We start from the raw sequence: 11,655 nt of genomic DNA, 5'->3' as shown, positions 1-11,655 counted from the left end.
CAGTTATGGGTAAAGAAAAAATACACCGTAGTGGAACGGTAAAACGGTATTTTACCTAATACACAGGAATACGAGTATTTTTACATTTTTTTTTGTTATCTATTATGCAGTTAGTCAGCATATGTTATATACAAACAGAAATTTGGAAAAACCAATAGCCATTTAAGGTCCCCCCTTAATTCATAATGCACCTGACTTACAGAGATTTCCCTTTGCTCCCCTGATATGCCACTCTGCCCCCAGATGCCTCAAGTGGGAATAGCTAATGCCAGTGTCCCCCTTTTGATAAGTGTGAAGCAATTAACTTAGATATAGCAATTTTCACATGCGTTCTTACACATAGTCATGGAGTAGGACCTTTAGAAAAGCTGACAGAGGAACAATACTGGTTTGTGTTACAGCACTAGGTTGGAGAGAAGTACTCAAGGATAATATGAATCATATGATCATAAGAAAGTATATTCCTGTAGCTTTCCAGTTAAACCAATTAAGTTCAAATGCATGGATATAGCTTTCTGTATGGAATTGAAACTGAATCCTCAAACTCATTTTCAGTTATTAGAAATAAATGCAGCTTCATTATTGGAGCTTTTGAAGAAACCTATTTGAGGTCATTTTCGTTTTGTTTTGTTGTTAAATTGTTTTAATGAGTCCCAAAAGGTGGGGTGAGGGGGCAAAAGAGGAATTGGTAAATGGGTTACACTGATAATAGAAGGGAACAAATCCTTGTTGGGGCATTTATCCAGGGGTGTGAAGACGGTAAGGAGCATTTGTAGGAGAGGCTTGGTTTGAACATTCTCACTCCGCTATTCATTATCATGGTCCAACGCTAACATATTTACATAGCAGAAGGGCTGAGCCGGCCCGTATACTTCATAATAAAATGGGTGAGGGAACTCTGGAGAAATCTCATCGAGGCCCCCCACATTGCTCATGGTGGGCATTTACAGGGGTCTCTGGTGGGAGACTTAATGATGCGCTATGGACACTGTGCTTATGAGATTTCACTAACTGATGGATATAAGAGAGGATGGATGTTGTTAAGAACCTGGGACCTTCCCTGTGAAGGCTCCCTCATTTCCGGGAAGATCCATGCATGCTGAGGGCACAAGGAGGGCTATCTCCAGACATCCTTATGTTGGAGTGGAGTAGGATAGGCAGTGATCTCTGTAGGGCCAATGCCACTAGTTTGCCCTGAGAAGGAGCAAACTGACCTGGAGATGCGGCGAAGTATGATGTTTACCATAAATGCCAAAGGCCGCAATTTTCCCACAAACAGCTAAAGAAGTCCTACGTGTAGTAACTGTAACTGGAGTTTATATAATGTTTAGCCCTTGATTTCGAGATATATACACATACAAAACCATTCTATAAAATCCAGTTACAGTTACCACATGTATTTGCTGTGAAGGATACATGTTCTGCCCTATCGGATTGTGTCCCTATGAGCCCAGGCCGTGCATTTTATGAAAATAACATCAATTTTGCATAGGTGTCACATTATTCTGCCTCGTTGCCGGGACTGGAAACCTGTGGACACCGATGAATACAGAAAACTTAAATGAAGCTGCATTCGCCATGCACAGGGAGGCGATAAATCTCTACTGCCCACAGAAACCTGTGGGTGATGTTCACGGAACCGCAAATGGTTTAAATGTAACCAAAAGTGGTATATCTGACGTCAAATATAACATTAATCTCTTTAAATACAGATTGACGCATAACATATAGAAAACAGTAGCTGCGGTACATTGATTTCTGAAGTATTTCGTCATAGCTGCACGGTATAACTTTGTATCCAGTGCATAGTACAGAGGAGTTTAGCACTTGCGGCTAATGCTCCAAGTTTAGATCCGAAGAGTGCTGAGTGTGCTAAGGTGCCTGTCATCTTTTACAGAGGGCACCCGGGATTTGTTGAGCCCTCATTTAGGCAAGCAAGTGTTTTTTAAATGTATTTTATGCGGATATAACCACAGTCTCACCCACCTGTGTGAGTTACATGTTCCCCCAGTGCTTGTTTTGTACAATCCTCTGGTGAGGGAAGAGGCAAGTGCTTCTGCTGGCACTGGTACTGTGCTAGTGGAGACCGCAGTCCCATCCACTACCACAGTCTCTGGGGCCACAGAGAGAGAGGTGAGCAGAGGCCAGCGGTACTCTGCCCCGATGCCAGCTCTTCTGCTGGTGCTGTAATACCCAGGCTCTGGGCCAGTCCGCCAAACACTGTCTAGCAGCTGTCGGTATGCCCTTTCCAGCTGCCGCCCTTTTATGACCAGATAGTCCAGATCAGGTCTTCTTCGAGACCAAGCATAGCCTCTGTATTCTCCAATGTCCTCCAGATCAGAGTCCCCTTCACTGCGGAATTCAAAGAAATCAGTGAGACTCTCCCACAACAATCCAGGGCCATCAAAATCCTCTCCCTCTGGAGACCATTCTGTCACATTCCCCAAATATGCTTGCTGTGCATGCCGCTGCAGAGCCCGATATCGGTTGTCCAGCTCTACCTCCTGTTGTACCAGCTTGTCCAATTCGGATACCCATTGCTCCTGGGGTTGCTGTCCCAGGAATGTCATCCATCGGTCCCGCTGGTCCCTAATCCTTTGTCTGGAGCTTGGAATACACTGACCTCGGCATATAACCCCTTAAGGACAATGGGCGGTCCCTAAACCCATTGAAAACAATGCATTTTGAGCCTGTACATGTACGGGCTTTGTCATTAAGGGGTTAATAGCCTCCTGGAGGGCCACCTCCCATAGTGACCCTTGAATCTGTTGCCTCAGTTCCTGATATTGTTCCGGAGGCAGAGCAGGAGGGGATGACCCGCAGCAGCCCCTGGTATTCTGAGGCCACATCCGTGTCCCTGTCTAGGCGGGGCCGGCGCCACCTATAGGCAAAGTAGGCGCCCGCAGAGGGGCCCCATAATATGCCTTTTAACCCCCTTTATGCCACTGTGCCTCCAGAAATGCCTTTTAACCCCCTTTATGCCACTCTGCCTCTAGAAATGCCTTATATCCCCCTACATGCCACTCTGTCCCATGATGTGCCAGAGTGGCATATAGGGGTATAAGGCATTTCTGGAAGCAGAGTGGCATATAGGGGGTATAAGGCATTTCTGGATGCAGAGTGGCATATAGGGGGTTAAGGCATATCATGGGGCAGAGTGGCATATAGGAGTGTATAAGGCATATTATGGAGGCATAGTGGCATATAGGGGGTATAAGGCATTTTGGGGGGCAGAGTGGCAAGCCTGGGGCAGATGTGCATAACTGGGGGGGGGGGGGCAGGCTGGCAAATAAAAGTAAATAAAAACAAGAAAAAAAAAATCTCAATCATAGCTTTTATTAAATATAAAAAAATAGTTTAAATGAATTAATAAAGAAATAAAAGTTTCTTACAAGAATATCGTGAAGAATAATGTGATCACTGAATAAAATGGAACTTTTCAAATTTAATTTATTAGGGCCTTTTAACACTTTTGCTTTCTGGCATTTTAATACAAAGAATGTGATAAAAACAATGGTTTATAGTTATTTGTATGGCAAATAGTGTGACTCGGGTATGTATTAGGGGTGCGTGTGGGTACATGAGCTTCACCGCGAGATAAACTAAAATATGGTGCTGGTCTTCAAATGTTTCCAGGACTGCTTTTCATTCCCAGTCCGGCCCCGGCCGCGGTCATTCATTAGAAGCGCGGCCGCGGCTCGCAGTCACTATGGGAAGGAGTGGGAGCGAGTCAGCCAGTTAGGAGGACCTTATGGGAGCGTCGCGGCACGCGACGTCAGATATACCACTTTCGGTTACATTTAAACCTTTTGCGGTTCCGTGAACATCACTCACAGGTTTCTGTGGGCAGTAGAGATTTATCGCCTCCCTGTGCATGGCGAATGCAGCTTCATTTAAGTTTCCTGTATTCATCGGTGTCCACAGGTTTCCAGTCCCGGCAATGAGGCAGAATAATGTGACACCTATGCAAAATTGATGTTATTTTCATAAAATGCACAGCCTGGGCTCATAGGGACACAATCCGATAGGGCAGAACATGTATCCTTCGCAGCAAATACATGTGGTAACTGGTGTAACTGGATTTTATAGAATGGTTTTGTATGTGTATATATCTCGAAATCAAGGGCTAAACATTATATAAACTCCAGTTACAGTTACTACACGTAGGACTTCTTTAGCTGTTTGTGGGAAAATTGCGGCCTTTGGCATTTATGGTAAACATCATACTTCGCCGCATCTCCAGGTCAGTTTGCTCCTTCTCAGGGCAAACTAGTGGCATTGGCCTATTGTAATTACACCCCTGCCCTGCGCATAGATGTTGCTGAGCTGCTGTCTGCTGAGACTTGGTTGGGGGCGGCCCAGCATAGCAAGCATTAAAAGAGGTGGGGTATAAGTGTGTGTGATAAAATGGGAGGGGCTTGTGGGGGTGGAGCCAGGGGGTGGCAAAATTATGTTTTGCCTAGGGTGGCAAAAATCCTTGCACCAGCCCTGAGTCTAGGCGACCAAAGTCTGCCGTCCTGTCAGTCAGTCATGGTAGAAAGGAAATGTCCCGCCGCTTGCCACCAATGTGACGGGATGCCCTGTACCCCGACTTGGTACATCCCTCAATCGCTGCTTCCCAGCTCTTACAAGAACTGTATAGGGGCACACTCCAAAGCACCGACTCTCCAGTCACACAAATCACTAGCCGAAGCTTAATGCAGGACGAAGTACAAGAACTGTTTATTCAGAGTGACATGCAGGGTTTTAAATACAGACATAAATGCATTTTCAACATAGTGTAATACAATGAAGGGAAGGCAGGGGAAAGACTGGTTTTAACAGCATATTAGTGCAACATGGTGGTGGGGGGTCGGACATTTAAACAGATTAACTGAAACAATGGTTTGTCACTCTCTGGATGCAAAAGTTATGACGTACAATAAATAATTGCAAAACATCATCTGTGTTGGCAAAGTACACAACCAATCCCAAATCAACATCAGCGCTCCATAGTTACATAGTTCATAAGGTTGAAATAAGACCATCAAGTTCAACCCTTCTACCTAACTTTCCTACTCTTGATCCAAAAGAAGGCAAAAAAACCCCTAATTAAGCTAATTCGAATTCTGCCATCAGGGGAAAAAAATTCCTTCTTGACTCCAAGAGGCAATCGGATTTCTCCTTGGATCAAGGATATTAATGTTACTCTACTTATAGCCCTGTATGTCATGCCTTTCTAAAAAAAAAATATCCAGACCCCTTTTGAAGGCATCTAATGAGGCTCCAGAATTGTACCGCTCCACAGTCCTCAGAGTCTCTAATGTTTGGGAAATATGGTAAAACCTGTTCCAGGGGAAAATCAATAGGAACTGACCCTCTGTACATAAACACAGATGTCTTTTAGAAGGCCAGGGCGCATAGTCGGTATGGAGAATGCTGGCCCTCAGGCCTCTTCAGGGGCCCCAGTGATGGAGGCTTCTGTTACAATGACGGAGAGCTGCTCCGTTGTGAAATCGTAGGGGCCAGCAGACATACTCTGATGGTGCGATGATCATATCTTGCGATTTTTCTGTCTCCGGCTACCCGGAGCCCCTCCCTTGCGGAATGTGTGTAGGTGGTCCGACTGACGTTGCGGGCAGTCCAGCTGGGCACCTGTGGACAACAAAGAAGGACAGTTTCAGGAGTCAGGCAGTGCAGGTACAGGAGCTGCTTTATTATTTCTAGAAGTTTAAAAGCTTACCGTAGAAGTGGATTTACTGAATGAGTGGTCTTTGTTGGGCCCACTTGATCAGCATTTCACAGCTTGGTGTTGAGAAGGATGCCATCTCTTTCCGTCAGCCAGGCTGGGCCCTAGAACAAATAATATAGACAGAAGCAGTACTGATGTAAAGGACTAGATCCAGTAAACGCTGTTAAGCGGTCGGAGAGCTGCTCTGTTGTTTAATGGTAGGGGCCAGCAGACATACTCTGTTGTATGATCAGTGCGATGATCATATCTGCGATTTTTCTGGCTCCGGCTACCCGGAGCCCCTCCCTTGCGGAATGTGTGTAGGTGGTCCGACTGACGTTGCGGGCAAACCAGCCGCGCACCTGTGGACAACAAAAAAGGACAGTTTCAGGAGTCATGCATTACAAGTATAGAAACTATTTTGGTATTTCTAAAAGTTTAAAAGCATGATGTCATGTGTGATGGTGGATGAGCTGCGCTGTGATGGTAGATGGCAGAGGGTGATGTGCTCTGCTGGCATAGTAGATGGCAGAGGGTGATGTGCCCTGCTGGGATGGTAGGTGGCAGAGGGTGGTATGCTCTGCTGTGATGGTATATGGCGGAGGATGGTGTGCTCTGCTGAGATGGTTGTTGGCGGAGGATGGTATGCTCGGCTGGGATGGTTGATGGCGGAGGATGGTATGCTCGGCTGCGATGGTTGGATGGTGGAGGATGGTATGCTCGGCTGGGATGGTTGGATGGTGGAGGATGGTATGCTCGGCTGGGATGGTTGGATGGTGGAGGATGGTATGCTCGGCTGCGATGGTTGGATGGTGGAGGATGGTATGCTCGGCTGGGATGGTTGGATGGTGGAGGATGGTATGCTCGGCTGGGATGGTTGGATGGTGGAGGATGGTGTCCTCAGCTGCGATGGTTGATGGTGGAGGATGGTATGCTCTGCTCGGATGGTAGGTTCTGTTGTCGTTTGTTGCGCCTTCAATGCTTGATGTGATGCAGCAAGGAGGTGGTGTCCCAATCTGGTGACTTCAGCAACAATCTTCTGTAACTAATTTCTGAAGAAAAAAAAAAAAAAAAAGATTAAACTACTACTACTATACTACTATTGATAAAAGACAGTCCAGGCACAGCATGGGTGTCCTCTGATGGTCTGGTGCAATCAGCCTCCAAGAATGAGAGGTCGTTCCTCAGTTGTTGATGGAGATCCTCAGTTGTTGAAAGCTGTTGAAAGAAGAAAGATTATACCCTGATTTAAAGAACATGTCAACAGTTCTTACAAAACTTTTGAACTATTGCTAGAAAGTCTCGGATGGTTTAGTATAACGTGTGTGTACTTACCGACAGTGGAAGGTACGGTGGCAAGATTTTACGCGCCTCCAAGTCCTCCCAGTTTAGGCTGCTGTAGAATGGATGCAATCTGATGTCATCGCTGGCACCAAGTCGGCATCTTGGATCTTTCATCAAGAGCTATAAATAAAAAAAAAAAGCAATTGCTGAATAGCACTCTTTTCTGACACTTGGGCCCATTGTCCCTCATTGCCAACATTTTGGAACACCTTATACTCCCATTAGGACTGGCGCATCAAAGAGAATGGTTGACAGAAGGGGATAATTGCTGTCAAAAAGTATATGGATCCTGATCCCACTCTTAACTAAATGAATGCCCCTAACGTGACTCTGTGGCCTTTAACATTGTTGCCACGTACCTAGTCAGATTACGCTCTTTACAGAACGGTCCCCAGGTGTAGACATCGGCGTGTCCCACTCACCTTAGTTAAGATGTCCTTGCTCTCTTCTGTTAGCTGGCTTGGGTACCAGTACTCCTCGGTGACGATGAGGTAGAAGTAATCCCTCTTGGGCAGCCATTCTGAGAATGGGAGGCGCCCCGCCAACATGCTGTAGAGGATGACTCCGAAAGACCACCAGTCCGCTGTAGCGCCGTACGCCTTGTTAAGAAACACCTGCAAGAAAAAAAGTAATAATTTGAGATAACCTTTTCTCTGACCTTCTTTAGAAACAAAATAGATCTCATGATTATATCAGCTCCTAAACTACAGAATAATACAAAAGAAACGAATGTGGCATTTTTACGTGGCACTATACCAAGAATTCAAAAAGTAAGCCTGTTGGACTTAAAAACAAACCCATTTCTTGGTGGACGTTGGTCTTTAGTATACATTTCTAATTTAACCCTTTCTGGTATAGTCCTTCCCCGCACTATATGGTATACTCTGAGGTTCATGGGCTGCACGTGTAATCTACATGTAATTCCTGCAACATACATTGGATACATCTACTAAGGGGGAGGGGCTTTTAAATAGTTTCATTTATTACTTTTACTGTTTGATTTGGTGTTTATAGGGAAATAATGGGGTGTTTTTAAACATTTTTACCAATATGTTGTGATGCAGTAGTTTATCCTAATTTAGATGCCTGTTAACTAACCCTAGCATCCAGAGGGTTAAATTGTGTTCCCTTTTCCTTGTGTTCCCTTTGCTTCTACCAATATTCAGCAAAATTAGAAAGCACAATATATAAAAATAGAAATTCTCACCTCTGGGGCCATATGGGTGTGTGTCCCTGCTGCTCCTCTGGTTGTGGTGTCCCCGGTGATGTCCTCTGCAACCAGGCCAAAGTCCGCGATCTTCAAATGTCCATCGCCGTCCATCATCACGTTGTCAGGCTTGAGGTCCCTAATCCGAAAGATAAACATTATTTATTTTTAAAATTACATTTTTTTTAAAAAGTGCAAAAACAAAACCAGGGAAACAGAAGAGAGAAGAGAGTTCAGATATGAGAGGTCACTATAAAAACAACCGATGAATGACTCCACGTCTGTGTAGAAATTGGAGGCCACAGATGATCTCTGCCGAATAAAACCTGGTAGAAGAAAAAAAAAAAAAAGAGATGAACAGGCTAGTTACGGACATATGGATCATTGTATGGAGCATAGTGATATACATTATGAAACTGTGTCCACTAATAGGTATCCACCCCTGACCCTTTTACCTCTGCCCAGTCACAGTTCCCCTTCTCTCAGACCCCTTCTCTTTCACGTCATAACTTACTGCGCTGATTGGGGCTGCAACCGGCCGGCTTTCCGGAGATACCTGTCCAGGCTCCCTGCGCTGAGGTACTCCATCACGAGGAATGCGTGGTCCTGATGAAAAAGACACAAAAAAAGCACATGACCATATGTTGAAGCATTATAGATATAGATGCCCGGTTAGATCTGGAGAAGGAGCATAATGCCAGCCATATATTCAAGTGGACAAGGCTTTCAAATGAAATCTCCTACTGGTGACTGGAAAGCGGCAAAGCCACGGCACAAAAAGGCGCTCTCTCCTGCGAGCTCCAGTATTCTTCTTTCTCGCAGGATGCTGCTGGTACTCGCCGCTCTTTTCCTGATGACTTTTACAGCCACCAGCAGTCCAGCGTTCCTCCAGGAAGCCAGCATGACCTGAATGAAACACAGATGGGAGATACGGTTAGGTCAAGTACATGATGATCAGTAATTGCATTTGCTTAAAGCTTAGCATTAATAAAACGGCTGACCTGGGCCAGGGAATGGCCCTGTTCTCAGGGTGCCCAGTTATTTGGCTACTCATTACTGCAACTTGGCACTGGTGGCACATATACAATAAATGACCCGGTCATAGCGCTTTTAAGCACTAGGCTTCATAGCCTAGTTAAAAATACCCATATTTAATGTGAAGTGACCAATTGGCATCTGGATTAGGCTGCACAAATGGCCAATGAGCTGAAGTACGGGCAGTGTATTTCTTACAGTGAGACTGTTACTCATTTTCTATTTGAAAACAAAACAAAAAAACAGTATAATAGATATTTTAATTATTATTTAAAAAGTAAATGTTTTCATCCAATCCCCACTCTTTCTGAATGTTCTAATGTAGTCTAATATATTTTAGATATCCTGGGATTTCCTTGAGCAGTAAATTGTAGCTAACATGTTTGGTTTTCCAGGATTATGTTGCCAACTATGGGAAACTCACAAGGTTGCCACTGAAAGGGTTGCACTCTGAGGGCTGGTTGATGTGGTATTTGTAAATATGGATTTCCTTCTGTGTTCTATTTAGCATCAAAGATACATTGTTACATGCCCAATACAGTAGTGATTGAAAGCTCCATCAGCCAATGGCTGCCTTGCCTGCTGCCCAACTGCCACGGAGATGTCTGTTAGCTCCTCAGTCTGCTCCCTCCCATGTAATGATTATCATACAAACTATCTTCCTGTAGCTTTCCAGATCAACCAATTAAGCTCAAATACATGGATATAACTTTCTGGATGGAATTTAAACTGGATAGAAGAAAAGCTTATGGACTTACTCGGCCAAATCCTCCTCTCCCCAGTTGGCGGTGGTATGCGAAGTCCTGTACAGAGAGGCTCCTCGCCGGTCCATCCGTTGATGCGCTTGATGGCCTCCTCTTCTTTTCTGCATCTCTTCGGGGGCTGCTGCTGCTGTCGTCGCCGTCCGCTTCCCTCTTCCTCTTCTTGGGGTTCCCGTCTCCGGTCTTCTTCTTTGATCTTGCTTGAAGGTCTCTCTGCTCAGGTGAAGCTTGGCTCTTCTCCTCAACTCTTCTCTTGGTCTTCCAAAAAGCAACAAAAGCCATTCCTTGGGTATACGTGCAAAGCCTCGAAAAACTCAGCTGCCACGTACAGTGCGCGGAAAAGCACAAGGATATGCCAGGCGGCGCCCTATATATATAGGTTTGTGTTGATGATGTCATCGCAAATGACCAGTAAACTGGCATGCGGCGATGGCGGCCATCTTTGTTTGGGTTTTTTTTTTCAGTTGTTTTTTTTGTACATCTTACAAACATGTATGTTAGTAAATCCCTAATTAAAAAAATGATACCAAAACAAATGTAAGATAAACTGCTTTGTTATTAACACGTGCAAACCATGCTTTGTCTTTTTAACTATTAAATATTATGGAGTTTTGTGTGTGGTTTTTTAAAAATATATATATTAATGATGATGTAGAGAGGTTCATGTGTCTCTAACTGTATGTATATAATTTTTAAAGGCAGGTAAGTTAGGCTAATGGGTAATTATAACACTTTTCATATAGCCATCTCTTATAAAGTATGTTGCAAAAAATAACCATTTTCTGTGCACCCTTTGAACTTTAGTTAAATAATCTATTTTTCACTATTTAAATATATATATATATATATATATATATATAGTTGTGTGTATATGTGTGTGTATTTACCTTTAGAGTCCCATAAGGTGGGGTGAGGGGGCAAAAGAGGAATTGGTAAATTAGTTACACAGATAAGAAAAGGGAACAAATCCTTGTTGGGGCATTTATCCAGGGGTGTGAAGACGGTAAGGAGCATTTGTAGGAGAGGCTTGGTTTGAACATTCTCACTCCGCTATTCATTATCATGGTCCAACGCTAACATATTTACATAGCAGAAGGGCTGAGCCGGCCCGTATACTTCATAATAAAATGGGTGAGGGAACTCTGGAGAAATCTCATCGAGGCCCCCCACATTGCTCATGGTGGGCATTTACAGGGGTCTCTGGTGGGAGACTTAATGATGCGCTATGGACACTGTGCTTATGAGATTTCACTAACTGATGGATATAAGAGAGGATGGATGTTGTTAAGAACCTGGGACCTTCCCTGTGAAGGCTCCCTCATTTCCGGGAAGATCCATGCATGCTGAGGGCACAAGGAGGGCTATCTCCAGACATCCTTATGTTGGAGTGGAGTAGGATAGGCAGTGATCTCTGTAGGGCCGAGATCACCTGGTTTCTACAGGCAGTGTTTGTCATCCTCAAAGCAAGTTTGTCCCCAAAACATTTGTAAATAAAAATGATTTATTGCAAAATCATTATGGACAATGCATTCAATATGTCCAAAGTCCTAGAGGGAAGTCCTACATGTAGTAACTGTAACTGGAGTTTATAGAATGTT

At 44.4% G+C, this 11,655-nt stretch overlaps 1 protein-coding gene across 1 annotated transcript; it reads right to left on the bottom strand.

Annotated features, from left to right (window-relative positions):
• Positions 1 to 5,778: 5,778 nt before the first annotated feature.
• LOC149299126 (protein kinase C theta type-like) lies at positions 5,779 to 10,128 on the bottom strand. Its single transcript, XM_089486608.1, has 9 exons — positions 10,055 to 10,128; positions 9,721 to 9,796; positions 9,006 to 9,167; positions 8,776 to 8,867; positions 8,292 to 8,400; positions 7,477 to 7,668; positions 7,046 to 7,174; positions 6,049 to 6,072; positions 5,779 to 5,832 (listed from the first exon to the last, which is right to left on the bottom strand). The coding sequence occupies exons 1-9, from the start codon at positions 10,126 to 10,128 to the stop codon at positions 5,779 to 5,781; spliced, it is 912 nt and encodes a 303-aa protein (XP_089342734.1).
• Positions 10,129 to 11,655: the final 1,527 nt, after the last annotated feature.

Source organism: Sceloporus occidentalis, unplaced genomic scaffold, assembly GCF_023333645.1.
Source record: "Sceloporus occidentalis isolate IW3139 unplaced genomic scaffold, rSceOcc1.0.p SCAF_29, whole genome shotgun sequence".
NCBI lineage: Eukaryota > Metazoa > Chordata > Lepidosauria > Squamata > Phrynosomatidae > Sceloporus > Sceloporus occidentalis.
Note: the sequence above shows the minus strand (reverse complement) of the source record. Positions and strands in the feature narration are given on the sequence as shown.